At 41.6% G+C, this 26156-nt stretch overlaps 1 protein-coding gene across 1 annotated transcript; it reads right to left on the bottom strand.

Moving 5' to 3' along the window:
* Nucleotides 1–9585: 9585 nt before the first annotated feature.
* Nucleotides 9586–13043, bottom strand: LOC308135040 (homeobox protein engrailed-2b-like; the record flags this gene model as incomplete). The annotated part of the gene is made up of 2 exons (XM_080502914.1): nucleotides 9586–9902; nucleotides 12635–13043. 2 exons carry the CDS (start codon nucleotides 13041–13043, stop codon nucleotides 9586–9588), a joined length of 726 nt encoding a protein of 241 aa, XP_080359040.1.
* Nucleotides 13044–26156: the final 13113 nt, after the last annotated feature.

The following is a 26156-nucleotide window of genomic DNA, read 5'->3' as shown; positions in this document are numbered from 1 at the left end:
AGGGTTTTACGTACTGAGGTTCACTTCTTACCAGGTAAATCATCTAACTCACACTAACCCTCTACCAGCAGGTGATGTTCCTGATAACAGGTCAACCAGTGTAGTGGTCAAGTCTGTTTACCTCCACGACAGTTGATCTGTATTAATGAGGAAAATAATGTTGGTCACACCTGATCAGTGGCACTGGTAACAAGTTAATTAGTAACTAGTTAGTCTCATATGACCACTTTTTTCAGTAATGAGTAATCTGACATGTTACTGTTTCTAAACCAGTAATCAGATTAAAGTTACTTATCGAAGTCACTGTGCATTACTGTTGTAGCGTTACTGTTGCAGCATTACTGTTGTAGCGTTACTGTTGTAGCATTACTGTTGTAGCATTACTGTTGTGGCGTTACTGTTGTAGCGTTACTGTTGTAGCATTGCTGTTGTAGCCTTACTGTTGTAGCGTTACTGTTGTAGCATTACTGTTGTAGCGTTACTGTTGTGGCGTTACTGTTGTGGCGTTACTGTTGTGGCGTTACTGTTGTGGCGTTACTGTTGTAGCGTTACTGTTGTAGCATTGCTGTTGTAGCCTTACTGTTGTAGCCTTACTGTTGTAGCGTTACTGTTGTAGCATTACTGTTGTAGCCTTACTGTTGTAGCGTTACTGTTGTAGCCTTACTGTTGTAGCGTTACTGTTGTAGCATTACTGTTGTAGCATTACTGTTGTAGCGTTACTGTTGTAGCATTACTGTTGTAGCCTTACTGTTGTAGCCTTCATTTTTTTAGCGTTACTCTTGTAGCGTTACTGTTGTAGCATTAATGTTATAGCTTTACTGTTGTAGCGTTACTGTTGTAGCATTACTGTTGTAGCGTTAATGTTGTAGCTTTACTGTTGTAGTGTTACTGTTGTAGCGTTACTGTCGTAGCGTTACTGTCATAGCGTAACTGTCGTAGCTTTACTGTCGTAGCGTTACTGTCGTAACGTTACTGTCGTAGCGTTACTGTCGTAGCGTTACTGTCGTAACGTTACTGTCGTAGCGTTACTGTCGTAGCGTAATTGTCGTAGCTTTACTGTCGTGGCGTTACTGTCGTGGCGTTGCTGTCGTAGCGTTGCTGTCGTAGCGTTACTGTCGTAGCTTTACTGTCGTAGCGTTGCTGTCGTAGCGTTACTGTCGTAGCTTTACTGTCGTAGCGTTACTGTCGTAGCGTTACTGTCGTAGCGTAATTGTCGTAGCTTTACTGTCGTGGCGTTACTGCCGTGGCGTTGCTGTCGTAGCGTTGCTGTCGTAGCGTTGCTGTCGTAGCGTTACTGTCGTAGCTTTACTGTCGTGGCGTTACTGTCGTAGCGTTACTGTCGTAGCTTTACTGTCGTAGCGTTACTGTCGTAGCGTTACTGTCGTAGCGTTGCTGTCGTAGCGTTACTGTCGTAGCGTTAATGTTGTAGCGTCTCGCAGGACAAGTTTCTTGTCTGTGAAACCACTTTCTTATTAAACAGAACCTGGCCACTCCCACCATTCTCCTCCAAATGGACACATGCCATCTGACCTGACCCGCCCCCTTCTCCACTCCAGCCAATCACAGGCACACTCACTCTAATGGTGCGTTCAGGTAACACAAAAGAATCGGAACCAACAAACATCATCACTAAACCTTATATCATGGCAACAGGAACATAACTGTAGAGATGATATACTATTGTTGTAAAAAGATACATTGGCAGGAAGCCCCCCTTTTTATCAATCAATCAATCAATCAATCAATCAAGCAATCGATCAATCAATCAATCAATCAACCAATCAACCAAAGACTTTATTTGTCCCTGGGGGGCAATTAAAAAGTCACATAGAGCAGGCAGTGCAAATAAATAGCTAAATAGTGCAACAACAGACTACAACTACATCTCAGGGTAAATAAATACCAGTAACAGTAAAATGTGATAATAAAAGCATGAGTCAGATATAAATACAACAAAGAATGAAGGTCAAAGGTTAAATATGTATCAGCAGGAGCAGGAGGCAGAGATCAGCAGAGTTTGTGGCAAAACAGGTTGTAATTTTCATGTTGAGACAGTGGGGGGTGGTGTCGGCAGCTGATGAAAGTAACTAAAAAGTTATTTGTAATCTAGCTTACCGGTAGTTAATTTTAAAAATAAGTAATCAGTAAGTTGCCTTTTTATGGAGTAACTGGTAATCAGTAATCAAATAACTTTTTCATGGTAACTGTGGCAACACTGCACCTGACAGGAAGATGGATTCATAAAAACAGACGTGTGCCGTCACAGTGAGGAATTTATATTCCAACACAAACACACGAGGGGGCGGAGCCTCAAACAACTCCATAGAACATATCAACTGAAGGAAGATCAGTGAGGAAGCTCTGTTAGACAAGTTTATGTCGTTATGAAGTGAAAGTGATCGATCACACTGCCATCAGTTCATATTGGCTGATGAATTGACATGATATTAGCACAGTGTGTGAAGTTCTGCAGCGTTCCTTCCTGGATTTTGGTGTTGCTTTTGGCCTGGATGACGTCTTTGGGTCTTCATGTTTTTGAAGAATTGTCTGCTCCTCCAAGGTAAAGTAAGCTGCTCTGCAGGGTTTGTGATTGGTCAGATGCTGCAAACCCCGCCTCTTAATGTGAATGTACACTGATCCAGATGGGATAAAGCCTCAGGTTACTGAATTGATAGCCTGATTCATAGTATCAGGGGTTGCACATGCCAGGGTTTGCCAATCCAGATAACACAAAGATAACCTGGATATGTTAAACCTGCTTTGTGGTCAGGTCTTATGTGATGTCGACACCCAGATACCTGAAGCACCTTGGTTTTGCTGACGTTCAGGAGGAGGCTGTCTTCTTTGCATGTCCTCCAGGTGGCTGATCTCCACCAGGTACTTCCTCTCGTTGATGTTGGAGATCAAATCCATCACTGTTGTGTCATCAGCAAACTTCATGAAGGTGTTAGATTCAGGTCTCATGTCTCCGGTGGAGAGTTCCGTGTTGGAGGCGACGGTTCAGGGCCTGAACCGCCGCTTTCACATGTGACACTCGCAGTGTCACTGCAAGTGTCACATTCCTTTGTTCATCCATGTCCTCTGGTTGAGAAACTCTCCGATAGATTCTTTGGGGATAGTGTCCTCTGTTAGTTTCCCAATAAATTCACCGACGCTTCCGTAAACCGACAGCACCATCAGAGCTGCATCGAACTTCTTCCACTTCGTGGTCGCCAAGAGTGGGATTGACTCGAATTGGTCAGTCCAACCCGGCACCTACAACTGTTACAACCCCCGGCCAGGATGAGTCTGATTCCTATTGGTTAGCCTGCTAGCTAGAGATAGCATCGTGGAGCTCGGTTAACGCAGCGTTTGTGTCCGCTCACGGATGATTGTAGACAGTGCTGAGAATAACAGAGATGAATTCTCAGGGGAAGTTAAAGGACCAATGTTTAATAGTTAAGAGTTCCAGTCACAGGACTTTGACAGATAAACAACATCTCTGTACCAGTTGTTGGTATTAGACACCTCCACCTCTAGACTTTCCTGACTCAGGATGGTGTCCAGATGGTGAACCGTGAAGAACTCCTGATTGAACGGTGTGGTCCGGGATCGTGGCGGTCAGTCATTTCTCCATGAGGCAGATGATGAGGAGTCTCTCGTGTCCCGTCGGTTCGTCCCCCCGGCTCTGTCGTCCAGCTGGTTGTCCAGAGACAAGACTGGATGTTATCGAGCAAGATGCTGGGTGGTGGAGGTTGGTCTGCTTGTTGCCTCAGCATGATCCTGACGCCGACTCATCTAACTCGTTGTTGTTGTTGGTGGTGGTGGTGATTGTCGTGGTGGTGGTGGTGGTGGTGGTGGTGGTGATTGTCGTGGTGGTGGTGGTGGTGGTGGTGGTGATTGTCGTGGTGGTGGTGGTGGTGGTGGTGGTGGTGGTAGTGGTTGCCCTTGTAGGATCTCTCTGCCCCAGGATGCATCAGCAGTAAAAGTTGAGGAATATAGTGGTGATCCAACGTTCACCAGTGTCTCTGGGCTATGCAGAGTTTAATGAAAAGATAAATAACAACTGACGATAGTGATTGACTGATGTCAGGTGTTTGTGTATCACGTAGCAACTCTGTTGATGGTTGTCTTATAGTATTAAAACAATTGAACAAGTAATTATTTTAGTAATAAATATTTCTTGGGACACGTGGATTATCATGATGTTATTATGTTTATTAGCACTGCTGGTAAAGACACTGAAATGACCATGGATGATGGATGGATGGATGGATGGATGGATGGATGGATGGATGGGTTGATGGATGGATGGGTTGATGGATGGATGGATGGATGGATGATGGATGGATGGATAGATGGATGATGGATGGATGGATTGGTGGATGGATAGATGGATGGATGGGTGGATGGATGACGGATGGATGGATGGATGGGTGGATGGATGGATGGATGGATGGATGGTTGGTTGGATGGATGATGGATGATGGATGATGGATGGATGGTTGGTTGGATGGATGATGGATGGATGGATGGATCGTTGTAGCAGAGATAAAATGAACCACATATATAATGAAAAGATATAACATGAAACCGTCTTCATCGCTATCGTCCTCTTTTTACTAATAAAACATGTACATGTGTGATGTACACTGCCACTTAGTGGTCATTCTTGGTAATGGAGGTTGAACATATTCAGAACGTCATATAGTGATCCTGTTCTCTACATTATTACTGAGTGACATATATTAAATTGGATTGAATTAATTGCATCATTTTAATGTTTGACCTGATCATGAATACGAATATGATAGAAATATAATATTTAGATGTTGTTTATTAATACATTAGAATATAATTATTTGATATGGCATTTATTTTTAATATATTGTGAATATAGTAAATATTGCTATAAATAGCATTGTAAAAAAAAACGTGTATACTAAAAACATCCTCATTTTAGTTCTTATTTATTATTTACTTATTATTTATTATCAGAATTTCTTCTCAACAACTGACCTGCAATCAGCACCAGTGAGAACACCAGTTTCAACTGAAGAGCTTTAAGAAGGGAAAGAAATGTTGACTTTTTACCCCAAACCACTTTATTTGACATCATTATCATTAAAATAGAGAGCTAAAGGTGAAAGTGTGGCTTCTCCTCTGACAGTTGGTTGTTGTTGTTGTTGTTGTCTGTGTGCTGGTTGCTGAGTGCTGATGTGAAGTGTGCCATGAGGCTCTTCTCTCATCCACGACTCAGTTGGAACCAAACAGTGGAAATGTGTCCGTTTCACACCGACTCTTGGCCGCTGCTGCTCCACCTGCTGCTCCTCGCATGGTCACCCAAAACAATTCTGACCTTCATCCAGGCTCTCCCCCAACACACACACACACACACACACACACACACACACACACACTGGCGGCCCCAGACTGTGCATAGAAGCCCAGCTTGCTGCTCTTTCTCCTCTCTTTCCTCTTCCCAGTCATGAGAGGCTCGGCTCCTCGAGTCAGCAGCCGTTGGGCGTTACTTCCACATACAAGCCGGCTAAGAAAGGAAATGCAGATGAGAGCTTCTGCAGCCTTTCACTGAGTCCCGCTCGCTGCTGCCGCCGCTGCCGCTGCTGCCAATGGACCAGTTCCAGACAGCCCCAGCTCCTTCTGGGTGGATTTCCTCACTGATCGTCACACTTCTTTCTCGCTTTCTGGTTTGGTTTTGGGTTTTTTTTCCCCCCCCTCTGCCGCACTCGGGTGTTCAGGTAAAATGCTCAGATGCATCATTTAGCTGCTGGGTCAGTTGTGGGGAGGAAGCAGGGTCAGAACCCAACCATGTGTTCTCAGTCATCGCTCTGCTCTGTTTTCCATGGAGATGTGAATGGGAATTATCCTTTTGTGACTTTGTTTTCTTGATTTTTGTCACTTTTTTCCTGCAACATTTCTACAAAACCAAATTTGAATATGGATGAATAACTCAGAAACGTGTGGGTTTCTCACAGCCTTGGCCTTGTATCAAGCTGACCTGCCCACGATGTCCCTGCAGGCAGAGTGAAACAAGATGAAGATCAGTCAGAATCGTCTTCACTGTCTCCACAGCCTCATGGCGCCCTGGAGCTTCAGTCCTCTTAGCAGCTTTTACACAGTCCCGGGAATGGAAGTGATTCCAGAACTGCTGAGTTAGCAATTACGCAGCTAAGTGTGGACATAGTTTTACCTGCTGAGGTGACGGCTTGTAACATTAATTGGTTCAGATTCAACATCCTGCATCGTAATAAACACAACTAGAATGAGGGAAATAATCAGTTCACACAAATATTGCCATCATAATACAGAATAGTGTGCAAAGGAAATGTTACTTTTCAACCAAGAAACACCAAGAGGAAAACATCCAGTTGGATCCAGATTTCTTCTGCAGCAGTGTAATAATGCCAGTAATAAAACAAACGGGGTTTTTTTTTACGGTGAATTTGTAGAATATAAACTAATGTCATGGCCTAAACAGTCCTGATACAAACATCATGAAGTTAAAACGAAGAAACAGAAAACAGCAGGTCTGTGTTTCAGGATGAAATGTTAAAGAGTCTGTTCATTCACTTTGCATTTTATTAAACACGATTCAAACTGAACCATTAACACCTCCAGTTTTCATTTTTCAGAGCATTGCAACATGTATTTACTCTTGTTTGAAGCTATTTAACATTCTGCACACTATTGTTTTCACTAAATATGCTTTATGGTTGGTTTATATGAGTTTACTGTCAATAATGAATTTATTTGTTCTACTTTAAAGTCATAAATTATAGGTTTGTTTAATTTACTTTTTCTGTTGAACTCAAAGTATCAAATGTGCTCAAGGGTTTCACCATCACCAGCACCACCACCATCATCACCATCATCATCATCATCATCATCATCATCATGCTTGTATCAATAGAAAATATAAATAGTAAAATGTGAATATGGTCAAATTTTGAGCCAAATAAATGAAAAGACACATCCTAAAGGTTTGTGTTATTAGTTTTCCTTTTTTCACTGAGCGGGGTATGTGTGAGTAAACATTCTTTGCTTTGCATATACAGATTTTGTTTGGTTTTCAATGAGGAGCAGCCTGAAATGTACTTTTTCCATCCAAACTGTATTCTAATGGTGGTTGTATTTCTAACGCAGCCAGAAGGGAAATGTGCTGCGTGGACAGAAAACGCTGAGTGAATGTTGCAGAGGAAGCAGATTTGAGGATGGAGGGGTGGTCAGTGTGCAGACTGTCAGCTGTTTTTTCTTTTTTTTTTTTTATTGTTGTAGGACTCATTGTGACTTCTTTCATTTAAATCTCATTAAAAGAAAAGGAATAAAACCATCAGAAAATGTGATTTCTGCATTGCTGTCGTTTATTTACCACCACACCATTATGATATAAATTATTTACATGTTGTATATAAAAGAGAACTTACTGAGAGGAGACAAACAAATCCATTCTTAAAAAAAAAAAAAAAAAAAAATCCCATTTCCGACATGGAAAACAGCTGCTCTTGTCGGAATAACCCGGAGGAAGTTCGTAGAGCTTTAAGGCAGACAGACGCTCGTCCAGAGAGGAAATGATGATAAAAGTGTAATAAAGACATTCACTGCTTCATAAGACCTCAGTTTGGCTCGTGACCAGGCAGCTGGTGCGTTCAAACACAAAAGTTACTGCAGGAAAAATAAGTTATGTAAACACTCCGGAGCCCCTCGATTCCCACGTAGACGTTCGCAGGATTATAAAAAAAAAGGAATAGAACGGTCCCTTTATTTTCTTAGCAACCAATAAAAGTATTTTCCGGCACATTTGTAGTTGTACATGTCCTCCTCTGCTGTATAGGTCCAGGGTTTGACACAGTTTCACTTTTCACATCAGATAAAAATCTAATTTCCTGAAAAGAAATGAAAACAATAGATAAACGTGATGGTTTCAGTCGCCAAGTCTCTTGTTCAGCTGGTATAAAGTCGACCTTTAATTCCAGATAAATGGTAACATTCTCACACTGAGGAGAATCCTCAGACCTGCAGGCACAGGCGGAAGTAATAGATTACTAATACTCGCATTGCTATTGTCAAAACGGATCATACTGAGGTGATATTTTACAGGTTTGTGTCCAGAAAGTTGAAAATAAAAAATGTCACGTTGTCTGCATTTGTTTGCCACGTTTACTTAAATGCACAATTATTCATCTGGGTGCATAAAAGTAATTTATTTATTTAATTTTCCTTGTTTCTGTAAAGAATTATTTGAATTATAAACTTCTGGGTATGATTTTTGCAGGGGTCTCGTGTATTTTTGACGAACTAAAGCTTATTTTAAGACATCCATTTATACTTTTGTTCCAGTCAGGGAGTTTTATAATTTTGGAATAATTTAAATTTTTATTAAATATTTCAGTTTTTTCACCGGTTGATTTCGGCTTGTATAAACGGTCTCTATCCACTTACATTTAATGACTTTAAAAGATTACAAAACATAGCAACGCATTGCCTTTGACAACACAAAATACTGAAAACTATTTCATTGGAATTTGACAAATAATTCAACGCACTTACATGGTTTCTAATTATTTGTGTGATTTAAATTTATTTTATTTTTTTCTCCTCACTCATAATGGAGTCTGACTGAAGGTTATTCGAGTAGAAAGTTTGAGCGGAGTTCGTTTCCTCCTCTGCCTGCAGGTAGAAACATGAGCAACAGTCCGAGAGGTCAGAACGCCACCAGGGGCTGATTCTGGATTCACAGTTCCCACAATGCAGCGGGATCAAATCTTTGGATTTCAGCTGAAGAGTTTTCACACACAGGCGGACAGACGCTGGAGGTCACACGGGGCTGCAGCAGCGCGGGCCCCCCCCCCCCCACCCTGCACACTCTCAGAGAAACAGAAACAAGAACAGGCCTCGTGTGTTCATCAGCGCCTGAGCTCATCTTCTGGATGTCTGGAGGTTTGTCAGGGCCTGAGTTCATCCAATCCACGACCAGAGAGTTAAAAAAAAAAAAATCATCATGAACGATGCAACAATTTTAAGTATAATCCGGCCGGATGTGAGAAAAAACAAACTCGTTTTTAAAATATTACATTGAAAAATGTTGTTTAAAACAGGAACAACTGACTTTATTCCTAAATAATACTGATCATTTCTCATATATCCCAAATTATTGCTTGTATTTCGCTAAAATCACACTCGGCATTTTTTTCCCCACCACAAATGTCAATTGAAACCTCGATGATTCTTTCACTTCTCTAGAAGAAACAAGCAGGAGGCGATCAGACAGCCCCGGCTTGTTGTTGTTCAGGTAAATAACAAATAATAATAATGGAGGACGGAGGAGGTCTCCCACTACAGGCTGAGGCCTGAACGCAGCCTGAAGCTGGTCAAGAGCTGCAGCCCCGGTGCGCGTGCACACACACACACACACACACACACACACACACACACACACACACACACACACACACACACACACACACACACACACACACACACTAAAAATAACGTCTGGTCATCGTCTCTGGTGGAGTTTTAAATATGAATGCTGGTACTGGAGTGATTTTATTGCATGTTTCAGAGCCTCCATCCTCCCTCGGGTCTCTAGTCGCTGTCCGACTTGGCGTCCTTGGACGCGGCGTGGTTGTACAGTCCCTGCGCCATCAGGTGCAGCGCCAGAGAGTTCTTCCCCCCGGTGGCCTTCTTGATCTTGGCCCGCTTGTTCTGAAACCAGATCTTGATCTGGGACTCGTTGAGGCCCAGCTCCCGGGCCAGGGCCTGGCGCCGCTGCTCCGTCAGGTACCGGTTGTTCTGGAACTCCGTCTTGAGCCGCTGCAGCTGCTCCGCGGTGAAGGCCGTCCGGGGCCGCTTGTCCTCCTTGTTGGGGGTCGGCGCTTTCTTTGGTTTGCGGGATCTGGGCCCTTGGGTGGGATGAGGGGAGGGGGGGGGGGGGGGGCAATAACAGCAGGTTAGAGTTACTGAACAGCATTTATCGACGCTCAGGCGGCAACAGATCCAATGTTGGGGCTCATTATAATAAATCTTTAGATTAATAGAATACATTGGTTTATTTAATTGTACCAACTCAACCAAAACACTGGATATTCTGGCCGCGAACTGAACACTCATCCAGATCTCATGTTGCTCAATATTCATTCATTATTTTCTTGGCCGGACGATCACATTGCCTCCCTCCATTTATTTATTTATTTATCTATTTAATTAATTTCAGGAGAGGAGGCAGTAATTTTATATGCAGGGGGTATAAATGTATGTTTTTCTTCCGTGAAAGGACTGGGGGTGGGGTCCAGACTCACTTCTTCCCTCGTGATTTCCGCCTCAGTCTATTTACGCAGTGCCAAAAAAAAAAAAAAAAAAGTAAACACACAAACTAATCAACTTCGCATTGTCTTTTTGCCAACTCAGTAATATCGCCACTATTCACGGAGATCCGACCTCCAGTTACCCACAAAAATAAGTGCATTTTCTTTAAAGTAGAAAATAATGATGCCTGCGAAGGCGTGAGTGAAGGATTTGGTTCAATTAATGGACGCTTTAAAAAGAAAACCCAAACAAACAGGCATCCACATCAAGATACAATTACTCAACGTGTATATGTGACAGGGTTTCGTTCTGCAACAATCCACAGTCGCATGGAGTATTTTAGTAAAAATAAATAGTGTTATGATCAGTATTATATTAAAATAATGTTTGGAAAGGAAAAGGGAGAATGATCGCAGAGCAAAGAGATTTTTTTATGTGTATTTTTAAATGATAAAACTGATTCAAAACCACACAAACTGGTCGAGTCTTGATTTTCTGGCTGATTTGATCCAAATTCCTTTCCCAGAAACGCGTGTTTCACCTCACTGCCATTATTTTACCGTCAAAGATTCAACAACTCGCACGATTCACGTGCACGGACAGATTCTCACTGATTATAAAACAAATGTTACTTTTCTTTGCCGGATTTTTCCATCTTTGTTGTTCTGAGACTCATTTCCTGCCACAACTTTTTTTTTTATTCCCGGAAATTAAAGGGAGGATGAAGAGGAGGAGGATGAAGAGGAGGAGGAGGAGGAGGAGGAGGAAGAGGAGGAGGTGGTGGTGCACATGGGGGTGGGGTTTGGGATGATGGAGGATGGGGGAGTTAGGCGCCTCTTTCCCTCCCTGTTACCATAGGAACTCCATTTTTGAAGGGAAAAAAAGTACTTTCCAAAAAAAAAAAAGAGAGAGAAAACGACCGGTTTCGTTTCGGACGAGACGTTTTCTACATGAAATTAAATATCAGAAACACGAGGACGGAAGGAAATATCAGCTCGAGTATATAAGTCATGCGCTTTACAACAGTGACTTCCAAAGCATATTAAAAAAAATGGACTTTAACAAAAACAATGCACGATTTACAAAACAAACTTTAAAGATCTTGGTCATTCGGTTTGTTAGATTTAAAGTCGTGTGAGTTTAATAAATGTGATAAATGGTGGAAATGAGAACTGCTTTCTGCACAACCTCTTTTTTTAAAGGCCCTTTGTGATCTTTTCACAAGCTCGATGCTGCCTGCCTGGGCCTCAGTGGAAACTTTTCATTTCTCCTCCTTTACTACATTTAAAATACACATCACTTCCTTTTGAGTGCGTTTAAAAACTCTTCCGGGGATCAAAATGCGTTTCCTTCCACTCTCCAAGTTGTTTAGTCGATCAATAAGACTGATTTAAATCCATCGTGACAAAGAAAAGAAGTAAATGTCGCGTCTTTACGCAAAATGGAAAAAAATATCTAACAAAAATGACAAACTATGCTCTTTACTTTTCAAGATAATATGACACTCTTCAAAATAAAACCTTTCAAATCAAAGTTTAGCATCAAAGTCGAATACAAGTATTATTATTATTATTATTACTATTATTATTATGATTATTATGATTATTATTATTATTATTATTATTATTATTCGTTCTTGTCTTTTGTGGGGGTGCATTGGAGCTTTTTCTTTTTGGGGGATACACGGCCTTCACTTTTTGGAAACCAACCCCCCCACATTGTCAAAAAAAATATGCTAATGCCATATTAACAAAGAAGATGGGGGAACAATGGCGTTAAACTTGGTTTAACTTTATTTCTAAACATGTTCACCTTAACATGGAGATGGTTTTTAATTGAAAGCTTATTTCTAACTGCAGCTTGTGGACTTTATGGCCGGTTTTCCAAAATCAAATAGACCAAAATAGTAAACCTCAAACATTTGAAATAAGTCTTTATTTTCCTCGTGAAGTCGTGTTTTAATTTGATGTTGTAGGAAGTTTGTTGTCGCGAAGCTTTTTGCAACAGAAACGATGAGGGTGGAATAATGACGGTAGCTGGTATTAGTTATGACAAAGCAATAATTGGTTTGTCAGGTTGTGATATGTCTATTAGGAATCAGCTCGATGAACAAACGAATTCCAGGTTTTGACGCGCTTCTTTAAATTTCCCTTTTCGAATATGATAATACTCGAAAAAGGGGTGATTTTCTGCAAATCGGTGTGTTTAATCAATGGAAAAGTTTATTTTTTCTTTTTTTAAGTAAAGTTAATAATAATAATAATAATAATAACGATGATGATGATAAAAAAAAAAAAAAAAAGTGATTAGTGTTTTATGTCGCACCAACCTGAGGACGGGCGGTCCGAGTAGCGCGTGCAATAAACCCAGGCAGGCCACAGCATCGGCTTGGCCGGCGGCGCGGCGCTGGCCTGCTGGCCGCCCTCCACCTCCGCATCCCCGGACTCACAGTCCGGCTGCTGGTCGTCGTCGGAGGAGCCCGAGTCCTCCGCCTCGGCCCCCGGTTTGGACGCTTTCCTGCCCCTCAGCTCGTCTCTCCGGAGGATCACTCCCAGACTGTCCTCCTCTGCAAACAGAGAGCCGTCCTTCCTCTTCCGACCGAAGTCCGGCCGCAGGATGTTGTCGATGTAGAAGTTGGTGATCCGGTGGGAGAGCGCTGCCGGCGGCTGCAGGAGCGGCAGGATGGCCCGGTTCGACTCCTCTCCGGACTCCTCCGGACGCGCTGCGTTCTCCTCCATGGTGATGAAGCCCGCGCAGCCTCCGAACACCTGATTCCCGATCCCAGGAAATTATTGCTTTATTTTCCTCCCTCTCACGCGCCACAAGCGACGACTTGGGAAACGAACTCTTTGTGGGGTTAATTCAGTTTTGCAGTGAAAACGCGCCTCTGATGATTTTGACAAAGAAAAAAACATGCTTCAGTTTCTGGTCAGAACCTCATGGCTGGACTCGATGTTTCTTCACTTCCAAAATTACAAACGAGTTGGAGAAAATAAAAATAAACCACCGTGTTGTTATTTGGGTTTTTTTTCCCCGGCTCCCTGCACAACAATTACCGCCGCCGCGCACTAACCTGCTCTAATAAAGAGCCGCTCAAATACTTTCACTACGCTTTTTGGTTCCCATTTCTGATTGGCTGCCGGGCCCTCCGGTGACGTCACACTATAGCGTAATCAGACACGTGCCTGGAGCCAATGGGAAGCCGGAGTGCGCGTCACGTGACGCTCCGGATTCCCCACGAGGCGCCGATAACTCCAATCCGCAATTCACAATTGAAGATGCGTTCAGGTGCCAGCGGAAATTTCCTACACGTGAAACCATAAAGGTAGAATGTTTAAGTCCAGGAGCCACATTCACACCGGTTCTGTCTCCAAACGGCCTCATCAGCAAAATATCTACATAAAAACCCCTAAATGTATTTACTTCTTTGATTCAGTACAAAACGACGTGACTACATCACAGAACAGGTTATGTTTAATGAAAAAAGGTTAATTTTACAAATTAAAATAGCATCAATTTCAACAGTGTGCCGTTTTTAACGATGTCACCTGCAAAATGACAGCGGAACATCCCCGCATGTCGTCATGCGTTTGGAGCATTTCCATGCATTCATTCAGACGAAGCGACCAGGGAGCTGGTTTTCACTGTGTCACTGGTCTCCTGGCTCAGGTCTCAGTTTTCTACCATGTCCAGCACTCTCACTAAAACACCAACATCCTGATGGATTAGCAGCATGAGCTACACCTACTGACAAATACCAGACAATCTTTTGCAATTGTTTTTGGCACCCAGGCTGAATGTCTAGCACCTCTAATATACAGTATATGAAGGAAAAAAAAGATCCCGAAAATGAATATTTTGCTTCTTGTTGATGTTTGATCCCACACAAACTGATTTTCGTCTAAATTGGATGACTTACACAATCTAAAATATGACAATTATCCGTGAAAATGATAATTTTTCACCGCAGTCACGTTAACTGAGTTATTCTGTGTCTAATCGAGTTCATATTGAATATTCAGAATTTAATCTGTGGTTCCCTGCAGGCTGTTTTCCACCACAAAGAAAGTAAAAGCAGCACATGAAATAGATGAGTGATGGTTAGTTTAACCTTCAGATGGATGAATGAATTGGATTTCCCATGCCAGTGTATCACGGAGAAGTTCTGGTCTGCTCCTGCTGGATGTATATTGCACTGGAATATGTTGACATTAACGTGGATCACTAGAAACATGAACCAGCATAATAAAACAAACCCTCTGGCTTGTTTCCATTCTGGTCTGTGCAGTTTTATCTCTCAGAGAAAGACTGAAGCTTGTAGGCGAGTGAAAGGGGGCGTTGCCATGGTCGCCCCGCCCACCTGGGCGGGACCTCCGTGTATTTCCCAGGCTGTGATTGGTCTACAGGGATGTCAGTCATCGGTATAATTGTCAGCTGCAGCTTCAAGTGCACAGGAGCGCTGATGATGGCCTTTATTTCCACGTGAAAATATTTCTCTTTACTACGAATAAAATGTTGTACCGTGTAATGATTAGCAATGCTGGGAAGGTTCGGTTGTTCTTTTATAACACTAAAGCGACTTAACTGTCTTTTGAATATATTACTCATAACTCCACTGAAGTACCAGATGTTGATGAAATGTATGTAACCAAAGGGACTTGATGTTGACTGGAGGAAGTAAACAACTCATTTCTGTCTTCACTAAGAAGACAAATTAAGTGACTCATGAAAAGGGTTTTCTTTAACTTTCAATGTAAGTAAATACTATCAAATGTGATTTAAGGCTAAAAATATATCATAAAAATCCGTTTTAAAGTTCAAAACTCCAAAATCCTACATTACAGAATTACAGCAGCAAAATTATTGAGTAATACTTTTCCTCAGTTTATCGTGTTGTTTGCAAATAGAAGGCGCTATTATAAACAAGTAGATGCATGATTTTATTTCCTATAAGCATGATCAAATATTTTGTGATAGGATTTAACATTTCCATATGTTTAAAGAAAGTGAAAGACACCATGCCAAAGCAGAGGAGGAAAAACTGCAGTTTATATGTTTTCATTTCATTTTCAAAAATCTATTCACGTAAACTATTTAATGAAATATTTCCTGTTTTTTTTTTTTTTTACTTTTCTATTGTAAAGAAATGTGAAGAACTGAAGAAGTTGCCTGTTTTGCAAAGGAATCAGCTGCATATTTCTTACTTTTTGGGGCCTCACAAGTGGAACTGCCCCCCCCCCCCCCCCCCCCCCCCCCTCACCCCCCTCCCATTCTCTATCTGGGTCCGGCCCTGGTGCATTGAAAATTGTATATGATGTTCACTTTAATTAGAAAATAATGTGAGTGAACTCTGAGTGCTGATTGGAGAGTATATTGCTCCTGTTACTTTGGAGGAAAATTAAATGGCTAATAATCAAATGGAACTTCTCATTTTCACTGTGTGAGTCCTTCCACGGCTCAAACAAGTCTGATTCTATAACCTTGAAATGTTTCCTTACTGCAAATGTGACTCAAGGGGACTTGCTTTATTTCCCCACAGAGATAATAAACGACAGATTCAGATTCCACCGCAGTGCTGATCAAACACGCAACATTAAAACTCTCCTCCACCAAAACTGAAATAACAAAACTGGACCTCACCTTCACTGTTTGTCCTCAAACGAAACACTGGTGCCAAAATAGTAAGTCCGTGAGCTGTGCGCCCGCACGCACGCACACACACACACACACACACACACACACACACACACACACACACACACACACACGCACACACACACACAGGGTTTGTGTTTTCCTCCCAAAATTTAGAACAAATAATATTCCTTTGATGTTTTCAGCGAGTTCTTATCAAAGTGACGTTTGTCGCATATCACGTGGGGAAAAGCTCTGTCTTGGAATTAAACCTGCCTTCTTGAGAAATGATTTACAAATAATAATAATAAATTCATACGAGGGTTGGAGCTTTTTAAATGAACAATTGACAAAGATAGTTTTAAGGAATGAGTGAAAATGACCGTTTTACACGATGTGCGCCTTCAACCTTCACAAACCAATGAAGAGTCGAGCAGGTGACGTGAGGCTCAGGTACATTTCATACACCGTCCTTCTCTTACAATACCTCTGCTGCTTGTTATAGTCATAGATAGATAGATAGATAGATAGATAGATAGATAGATAGATAGATAGATAGATAGATAGATAGATAGATAGATAGATAGATAGATAGATAGATAGATTGATAGATAGATATATGATAGATAGATAGATCGATCGTTTGACCACGCAGCATTTCGTCACCTCTTCATGAAAAACAATCTCATCTATTTGACCTATATTTGTCATTTTAAATGTCTTTGTAGCAGAAAAGCAACGCCAATGAAAAGCAAAAGCTACGCCCATTAATTGCATTTTTTTGTTTTTGTTTTAAATGCATGGATAACATCAGAATGATAACTTATCACCTCCGTCGTCTCCGTGCGTAAAAGTCTCCGTCTTAAAAGGGCTAATGCAAGCAATGAGTGGTGACCGGTCCCTTCTCTCCTCCTGACAGAAGGGAGCTGATGATTTTAAGAGCATTCATTTCTTTAAACCGTGTGACGTAGAAAAGATCCCACGGAAACATTGTTGTGTAAAAGTGGCGTGAGCAGAAGTAAAACAGTAAAACAGTCAAATATCAAAGATCAACTACGCACTTTGGAGCTGTTTTAATGCTATGAGGCTGAAACCTTGGTTTATTTTTTATTTTTATTTTTTTGGGGGGGGGGGGTCTTGGAGTCTCTTGGTGGCGTTCGAGGCAGGCTGAGGCCTCCTTAGTCAAACTCTGCACGAGGCGCTCAACACCAACGCTGCTGCGCGTTCGAGGGGGCAAACTGATCTGGGTGGAGGTGGAGGTGGAGGTGGAGGTGGAGGTGGAAGTGGAGGTGAGGGCGGGTTGGGATGAACGTGAGGGTGGCTCGAACAATAAAGGTTAAGATTACATGTTTATTGAGGGACAGTAATGGAGAACATCAATGTGGCTGGACACTTGATCCAGACCGGTTTGTTTGTCTTTTTATGTCTCCACGTCTCCTCCCGTGATTTCTGATTTCTGTCTATCGGCGCGTCTTGTGTGTGTGTGTGTGTGTGTGTGTGTGTGTGTGTGTGTGTGTGTGTGTGTGTGTGTGTGTGTGTGTGTGTGTGTGTGTGTGTGTGTGCGCGCGCGCCACCAAAAATAGACAAAAAAGTCCTCTTGAGCAATAGTTCCGTGTCTGAAACCACTTGAACAATTAAATGAAGTAATAATGTGAAAAACAACAATAATTTCCGCCTTTGTTTTTAACTTTACAAACAATTAGCGACTGATAATGACAGGAAGGTGGCATAATTACAGCTCTCATTTGAAGTTATCAAATCTGTTTTTAGTTTGTCTAAAAATGAAATTATCTTGCTCTCTCTCTCTCTCTCTCTCTCTCTCTCTCTCTGTCTCACACACACACACACACACACACACACACACACACACACACACACACACACACACACACACACACACACACACACACACACACACACACACACACACACACACACACACACACACACCATTGTCAGATATATACAATAAAGATTATACGCTTGGAACATAACAAACGTTTTGTTATCAGAATATTCCACGTCTCTCTCACCGGAAGTGTCATTTCGAAACATTAATCTGATCAATGCTCTCATTCTGTCTCTTGAACATTGTGGTGTTTTTTTTTTGTTTTTTGATAGATTAATGCTCCTGAAAGAGACAAATAATCATCAAAGTGGGAAAAAAAACCCAACGAACAAATTAGTCACAGTCATCCATTTTATTTGTGTGGTTGGTATTTTCTTTTCTAATTGTTTCTGCTTTTGAATAAAACGCAGCATTGAAGCACAAAAATACGTTTTTAACATGATTTAATAAGTTGGAACATCAGATCACACGAAGTTCTTTTAACACATTATAAATAATGTTTTAAAAAAGCCCTAAATGATCCGAATGTGAGGTCAAAGTTGCGCCTTTGTCCTTTTCAAACAAAAGCTGATATTCGTGATAAAAAATATAAAGAAACCACGCCTCATTTATCTGTCAGTTGTACCGATTGTTCTGCACCGTTTTCCATTTTCAATGACCTTTCTGTGAGCAGCTGAGATTATTTAGGAATTCTGAAACGTGGTGTTGTTAGTTTATTTAGTTTTCCTCAGCACAGGCCTCGTGATCATTTCAATTATACAAACTTCACATATTACACGAATTTGTATTTCTATTCCACGTCTGGTGTTTTGTTCTCAGGTGGCTATAATGTCATCAATATTATAGTCTTTCCGGTCACGCCACGCAGCCTTGGAGGAACTTTATTGGATATTGGATATTGGAGGCAGCTTCGTTTCAGTCCGCTGTCGTTGACGCGCGCGCGGCCTGAAGACGCGCCTCGCCGCTTCTGTCCACATTGTGTTGGAGTCCAGATGTGAGATGAGCGGGGAGACAAAGCGGAGGTCAGCCGGGACCATCAGCTTCCTGTCCGCTTTACAAAAACCCTCCCAGAGGGGGCGGAGGGGCTCCGAGGTTAGAGGGACACTTCCTATTCCGCTCAGTCTGCTGCCTTTTACGCACAGAGAGAGCGCGCGGGGGGAATTAGCGCGCGGACGCACACGCGCACTTCGTGTGGAAGTGAAAGACAGTAAAAAGCCGCACGCTGTTTGAACTGTGACCTTATAGGTGAAGCTCTCGAGGACTCCTGGTAAAGCCGCGTTTGAGGCATTTCAACAGAGAAGAAAACATATTTAATAAAAACAAAAAAAACTGTCCTTTTCTTGACCGGATGTCAGAGAATTTCAGAGAATTAAAAACAACTCTGGACAAACATACACAGAAATATGAGCTCCTCTAAATCAGTAGGGGCAAACATGCAGTGTGGCCTGCCAGGAGGGAAAATCTGGCCTGCAGGACAACAGAAGAGCTTAAAAATGGTAAAGAAGACAATCTATCAAGAAATTAGTCAATAAAAGTAGTTAATTACCCATCAATTATAGGTCAAACTGTTAAACTAGCAAATATAAACAAATGAAAGGCAGAACTCATGGGGTAGAAGGGTGTCTGGACCCCCCTTTTTAACATGGTGACCCCCTTCCCCCATCATTTGTCTCCCTAATAAACATTTTCACACTCCTTTATTAAACAGGATTTTCACTATTATTTCCATTTTTCTCATTTTTCTACTTGTCACACACAGCATTTTATTACATTTGTATTTATACTACACTTTTAAAACAAAACTGATGAATTTTAAAAAGGAAGAAAAGAATTTTATGGTTATTCTATTTTCAGAATGGAAATTGGATTTTCCATTTTGTTGAGCAGTGAGGCCTGGAGGCGAGTGCAGCCTGACGCCTCAGTGACGGCTGTGGCTATCTGTGTGTCTCATTGTGTCAACGAAGGATTCACATGGCATTTACAACTGCTTCACAAAAGGAAAGAGTTCAGTTGACGTGAATGTGATAATAAAGTGCTTCTTTGCCCTGAAACAAAGGGAAAATGTGGATTTGGACCAATTCTGCTAATATTTCATGGGTCTGAGAACAAAGCAGCTGCACATTCAAATAAAACTGTCTCAGTTAAAGGAAAAATCACAAAGAGCAGCAGAGCCCAGATCAACGTCCAGTTTACTGTCATTCACAGGTGTTCAAAACAAAAAAGAACAAAACATTCTGTGCAGGTCAAGTAGTTTAAAGTCATGTTGTTTTCATAGATGAGATTTTAAATCCAGGGCTGAACACAGCATATTCCACGTTTATAGGTTAAATAGAATAAAATGTTGAAGAGCCTCCATCACAGCAGTTTTTTCTGAACAGTTAAACACTCAAATTATGCAGAAAACCTCCCAAATCCTCATGATAACAGATTAGAAATGATGTGAATTGTGTTCCTGGTTCTTAAAGACAAAGCTTTTTCAAATTTGAGGTCAGTCTATGTTTTTTTTTCTCACATCAGCCTCTGATACAGCCAGTCCCAGTGAATCGTGTCTGGAAATGGTTGTTAAACCTCTGCAGCACTAAAAGTGACACATTTTGTTTTTTATTCAAGCTGATCTGATATTTAGCTCCAAACATCAACCTGTCCTGTTATTGCGTGAAACAATTACTTGTATTCTAATGATTTTTGGGAGGAATCCACATTTTGAAATGGGATTGTTAAGATCAGAGCACTGACATGAACAAACATCCACTGTTTTAAATCAGAAGTCATCCTGACGAAACCCACAAGGTTCCTGCCGAATGTGCGACACCGCTCCTACCTGGAAGCTCTGCTGGTCTTCCTCCTGGCTCCTCGGCTCCACTCGGCTCTGCTGACCTCTGACAGCGCCTTCAAAAGGCCCGGAGCGGGCCTGTTCCTCTCAGGTCCCTCTCTAATCCCCCTGATCGCCATGCCGTGGATAAACCCGCAGTGAATGCAGCTGCAGGCCGGGCTGACGGGGCCTCCCGGGCTCCAGCGGAGCTTGGCGTCCTGGACCGGCGCTCGGTCCTGCATGAGTTCACAAGGCTGCCCGCTCACAAAGAGAGGTTTTGCTCCATTGCCCTTTTTTTTTTATATTATTATTTTCAAAGAGCTCACTAACTTTGTGCTGTGCAGAATAAAAGGATGCAGCTCTCGGTGGAATCTGAAACGGGAGGTGTTGGCCTGTAGGTCTGGGGAAAAGGAGGCAAAAAAATAAAACAAAAGACCACAAATTAGTTGTATTGTTCAGGTTTCTTGTTGCTCCTTCTCTTTGTTTCACTCTGGCTATGCTTGACAGAGGGCCAGTGGATGTGAGGTTTACATCATGGCCTACCTAGAGACCATTCTTTCATGGGTTCTGCAAATTAAAAGACGAACATTTTTATTTTTGTTCTTCAATCCATAAAAGTGAATCACAAGATACCAGTCCATACAGGAAACAAAACAAAACGCTGCTGTATCCAATATAATTGATCAAATGAGCTAAAGAAGTAATACAATCGTACAACTCGATGTGTTGTACAAAAAGATGCCATCTCTATTAATTAGGTTAAATTAATTATAATGTGATAATGATGATCATTAAACAGCCTCATGATATCAAGCAGAGGAGACTTTATGCAGCAGAACTTGTCTGAGGGAAGAATAAAAATCTACATTTCATTTCCTTCCAGGCACTTTATCTCTGCAGTTTCACCGTGTTGTCTGTGCACACACAGTGGCTTTACTAATATCAAGTTAAAATTCATGGAACTACACTTGTCTTTATATTGCTACATGTTATCGATTCATTGAGATCACTAAAAACACAAGATGCACTCGACAACACTGTAAAACCTCTGCAGTTTGTGTGTGGGTCACTGAGGGAATGTTGAAGAAGTGGATTTTGTGTGCACTCACCATCAGAGGAAACCCTTCAGCTCATTAAAGGACCTAAACTTTAACAGCTAAATACAGTTTCCCTTGTTTTACTTGTCAGAAACAAGAGAAAAACCAGCATAGTGGTGATCTGGTGTGTGAACAAGCAGCTTTATTGTGTCTTAGAGAGATGTTAGTTCCACATTACTCAGCAGAACCTTCGGTCCTCTGCTCACTGGAGGTTCCTGGGTTTTCTAAAAGCAGAATGGGAGGCAGAGCTTGAACCTCTCAGGCTCCTCTCATGTGGAACCGACTCCCAGTTCCAGTCAAGGAGGCTGACAGGTTCTACTTTTAAGGTTAGACTTAAGACTTTACTTTTATTTAATAAAGCTTCCAGGTGGTTCAGGTCTCCTGGGAACCATTTTCTACTGAAGCTGCTGAAGGTTCAGGCTGCTGGACACTGAGCTCCTTCCCTTCCTCACCCTCCGTGTTTCACTATTACATGTAAATAATATTGTGTCTTCTGCCTGTAGGCTGTGCTCTCTCTCTCTCTCTCTCTCTCTCTCTCTCTCTCTCTCTCTCTTTATTTCTCTTTCTCTCTCATTCAGTTGAAACTATTGCAATTCAATCAGAATTTGGTAGGTATTCAAACATTAATTCAGTTAATTGCCTTTTTCAGGTTTATTCAGTTCAGTTCAGACGGAGATCAGTTCACATCAAGTGGATTCATGTGGATTACAATCCGATTCATCCCTCCATCTTCTATTCCCGGGTCGGGGTCAAGTCGCATTAATCCTGAGGGCTGAACAGGCTGCCAGTCCATCACAGGACAAACACGAGGAGACAACTACACACTCTCACATCCATCCATCCATCCATCCATCCATCCATCCATCTATCCATCCATCCATCCATCCATCCATCCACCCATCACACATCAACACATCAAAGGTCCCATTTGATGCAAAATTCACTTGATAATGGTTTTCTAGCAGTATCATGTGTCCCCATGGCCTATGTACATGTACGAGGTCTGTCCTCTCACTCACTGCCTTGTTCCAGTTTTTAGTGATTCATACAGGTGAAGCATAGATTTTTCCCTTCATGACATCATGAGGGGAGACAACCACTCCCTCTGGTAGTGGAGCTCGGTCTCACTGATATACTGAATAGATTCAGTATAATATGAAAAACCATAACAGTTAGTAGGAGCCACACACACACACACACACACACACACACACACACACACACACACACACACACACACACACACACACACACACACACACACACACACACACACACACAAACAAACAAACAAACACACACACACACACACACACACACACACACACACACACACACACACACACACACACACACACACACACACACACACACACACACACACACACACACACACAGCTACACCCAACTGAGTAACTTATTAGGATACAACATTTTTTAATGCACCTTCTCCAGAAGTCTCTCCTTCTGGGTCACATTCTGCTCCTAACTGGTTGATCAACGTTGTTTATACGAGTCACAGCGATAAATCCACTGTAAACATTAACACATTGTACCAGTGTTTCAAATTAACTGGTTTCCCTGTTAAGCGGTGACCAACTTCCTTAAGTACCCTTCATCACTGCTGCTAGTAACAGTATAAATTCAAATAAGACTCACAAAATCTATAACATTTTAAAACTTTATTGTAAATACTGTTAAACAGCATGCATCAGGATGGCTACACATTTCTCTCCCATTATCAACGTCTGTTATTTGCAGCAACAAGGGATACTAAAGGGTCACCAGTTAACAGGGAAAACGACTTAATCTGAAACACCGGAAAGCTTTTCTCCTGAGACGGTCTGCAGTCGGCGTAGGCAGACAGAAGCCTCCTGTTCTCAGTGGAGCCACTAGAGGGACTTTTAGGGGCCTTTCACTTTCGGGGAGTGAAAGGCGACATGTAGTCGACAGACCAGATATTAATGAGCGTCTTTCTCACAAATTCTTCCTCACGACTTCTTCCTCACGACTCCACGTCTGCCCGTGGGATATTTTCCAACTTTTTCTTTCTGCATCTGCTTCTTCTGATTCGTGCGGTCAGCTTTGTTTGTTCACCACCCAGAATGCATTGTGCACTAGGTCGCGTCCTCTCACCCCGCCCACTGGAAACACCGCTTGCATGAGTACCGAGGTGGACGTCTTGAAGGGGACCAGAGATCTTTTGTTAGATGCGGTTCAGAGTCAGGGGAGCGTGCGAGACGCCCAAACGAAACTGTTTTTCCCAGAAACTCCCTGTTGGAGCCAGTTTGGGTTTAAGTTCGTATGGATTGTTTCTTGTCTTTTTTCTCCACCAAAGGGGGCAGTGACATTATTTTCCGGCTGGGGAGGTTAAATATGCCTCAGAATTTCCTTTCCGGTGAAGCTACTGGAAGTAAGCGTACGTCTTTTGATCGCTGTTGAGAAAGGTTTGTTTTGGTTGGCATCTTAAAGAACTATGAAACTGTTATTCACTGATTTTTATTGATGGAGGATTATTTTTGTAATGATTAAAGCTCTGAGCACTTTTTTACTCGGATCAATGGCTGGAAACATCCTTTTTATTGCCGAGTAACAACATACGACACATCATGGAAGCCGGACCAGTAGCAAGTGGCGTCTATATTGCGATTTAAGAATATGACTCTCCACTCCCTGAAGAGAACTCTGGTCCGGATCAAACAGGGAAATGTGAACATGAGCTTGACTGGATGAAATTCGGGATGGGGTTAGGGTTAGGGTTAGACAAATTCTTCAGACAAATTGTTGAAAACTGAATATTATGAGACTTTTAAATGAGTGTTTGAAATCTGTAATTACCGCTGACATTGTTGAGTAATCTTTAGCGATGGTTCATCCATCATGATTTAACTTCCTTGATTATAAACGATCCCTCAATGACAGTGAAGGTCCAGACATTCAGTCCACAGCATAAAAACTGAAGCAGAAAGCTGGAACATGCAGTTTCACACTCATATGACCTTGACTGGATGCAGAGCAACCGTCACTTTATCTCTTTACGCACCTCGTTCTGTCGTCTTTTCACAAACCATCAAGCAAATGCTATAATTGTTCCTGCTAAAAACTATGTTTTAAAATGCCCTAATTAAAACTGCGTTCCTCCATCTCTTTAATCTGATGCTGCTGATTGAATCTGGGTGGCAGTAAGTACTGTGTGCCAAACCCTGGGGAAGTTTTCCATTAGACTCTCTCTCACTTCTTTTCCTCCGCTCTTGGAGGTCATTCTCTCTTTTTCAATTAAAACGTCCCTTTGCTCCATAATGGTCTGATAATGACAACACACACACACACACACACACACACACACACACACACACATACACACACACACACACACACACACACACACACACACACACACACAATTTTTGGCCACGCCCACCGAGAAGATTTGTACAACCAAAACGTATTTAACATTTAAAAATCAAGACAACGCAGTCAAACCTATCAGAGATTTCTAATCCGTGGCAGCTCTAACATAATAATATGCAAATAAACATATTTATCTTTTTTTAATTTAGTTGCACAGATGACAGTTGTTCAAAGGGTCTCCTATATCACGGTGCAAAAAGACAAATTCAATAAAGCTACAATGGATAAACAGTTAAAAGGGTACAAAAACTGAAACATTCTAAGGGAATTGATTAAACTGACAAAACCAACTAAAATAGCTGAATGTGAAATAGTTACAGTCGCAAAAACTGATTAAATCAAAGGTAAAACACCTAAAATGACATCAAAACCTAAGCAACTAAAAAATGGCTACAATGGTCTTTGAAAAGTTGTATAAAAGCACTTAAAAAACAAATATAACATAAAACTTCTGAAAGATAATTAAAAAACAACAACAACAAAAAACAACAAAACAAAACAAAAGACAAATGTAAAATTGACAAAAATCTGTGTTTTTCTTGTTTAAAATTTGTTTAAAAAAATGTTTACATTTTTTTTTAACCAACATTGTTTCTGATTTATTGATTTATTCTCTGTGGATCAGAGACGTACTGAGCAGGTGACCTATTGGCCGAAAAAAGTCACCTGGAGGACACCGCTCCTGGAGTTTGTGATGTTTCCTGCAAGACGAACCTCCGGTAAAATGGCTTGATGTGGAGATGATCACATTTATTTGACATAAAAGTCCCATATTAGGCAAACTTGTCTTTATAATGGTTTTCTAACAGTAATATGTGTCATCATAGCCTGTGTATGAGAACCCAGAAGTGGAAATGTATGTCATCTCCCTCTTTTTCCCTGCTCCACATTTTAGTTAAGGTGTGCTCGTACAGGAGAATCACAGATTTTCTTTTCATGGATGTGAGGAGACAACCACTCTGGTAGTGGAGCTCTGTCTCACTGATATGCTGAATACATTCAGTATCATATGAAAAACTAGCAGTTAGCAGGAGCTAGCATTAGCTAC

Source organism: Blennius ocellaris (genome assembly GCF_963422515.1).
Source record: "Blennius ocellaris genome assembly, chromosome: 10".
Taxonomy (NCBI): domain Eukaryota; kingdom Metazoa; phylum Chordata; class Actinopteri; order Blenniiformes; family Blenniidae; genus Blennius; species Blennius ocellaris.
The sequence above is the reverse complement of the archived record's forward strand: the minus strand, read 5'-3'. Positions and strand labels throughout refer to the sequence as shown.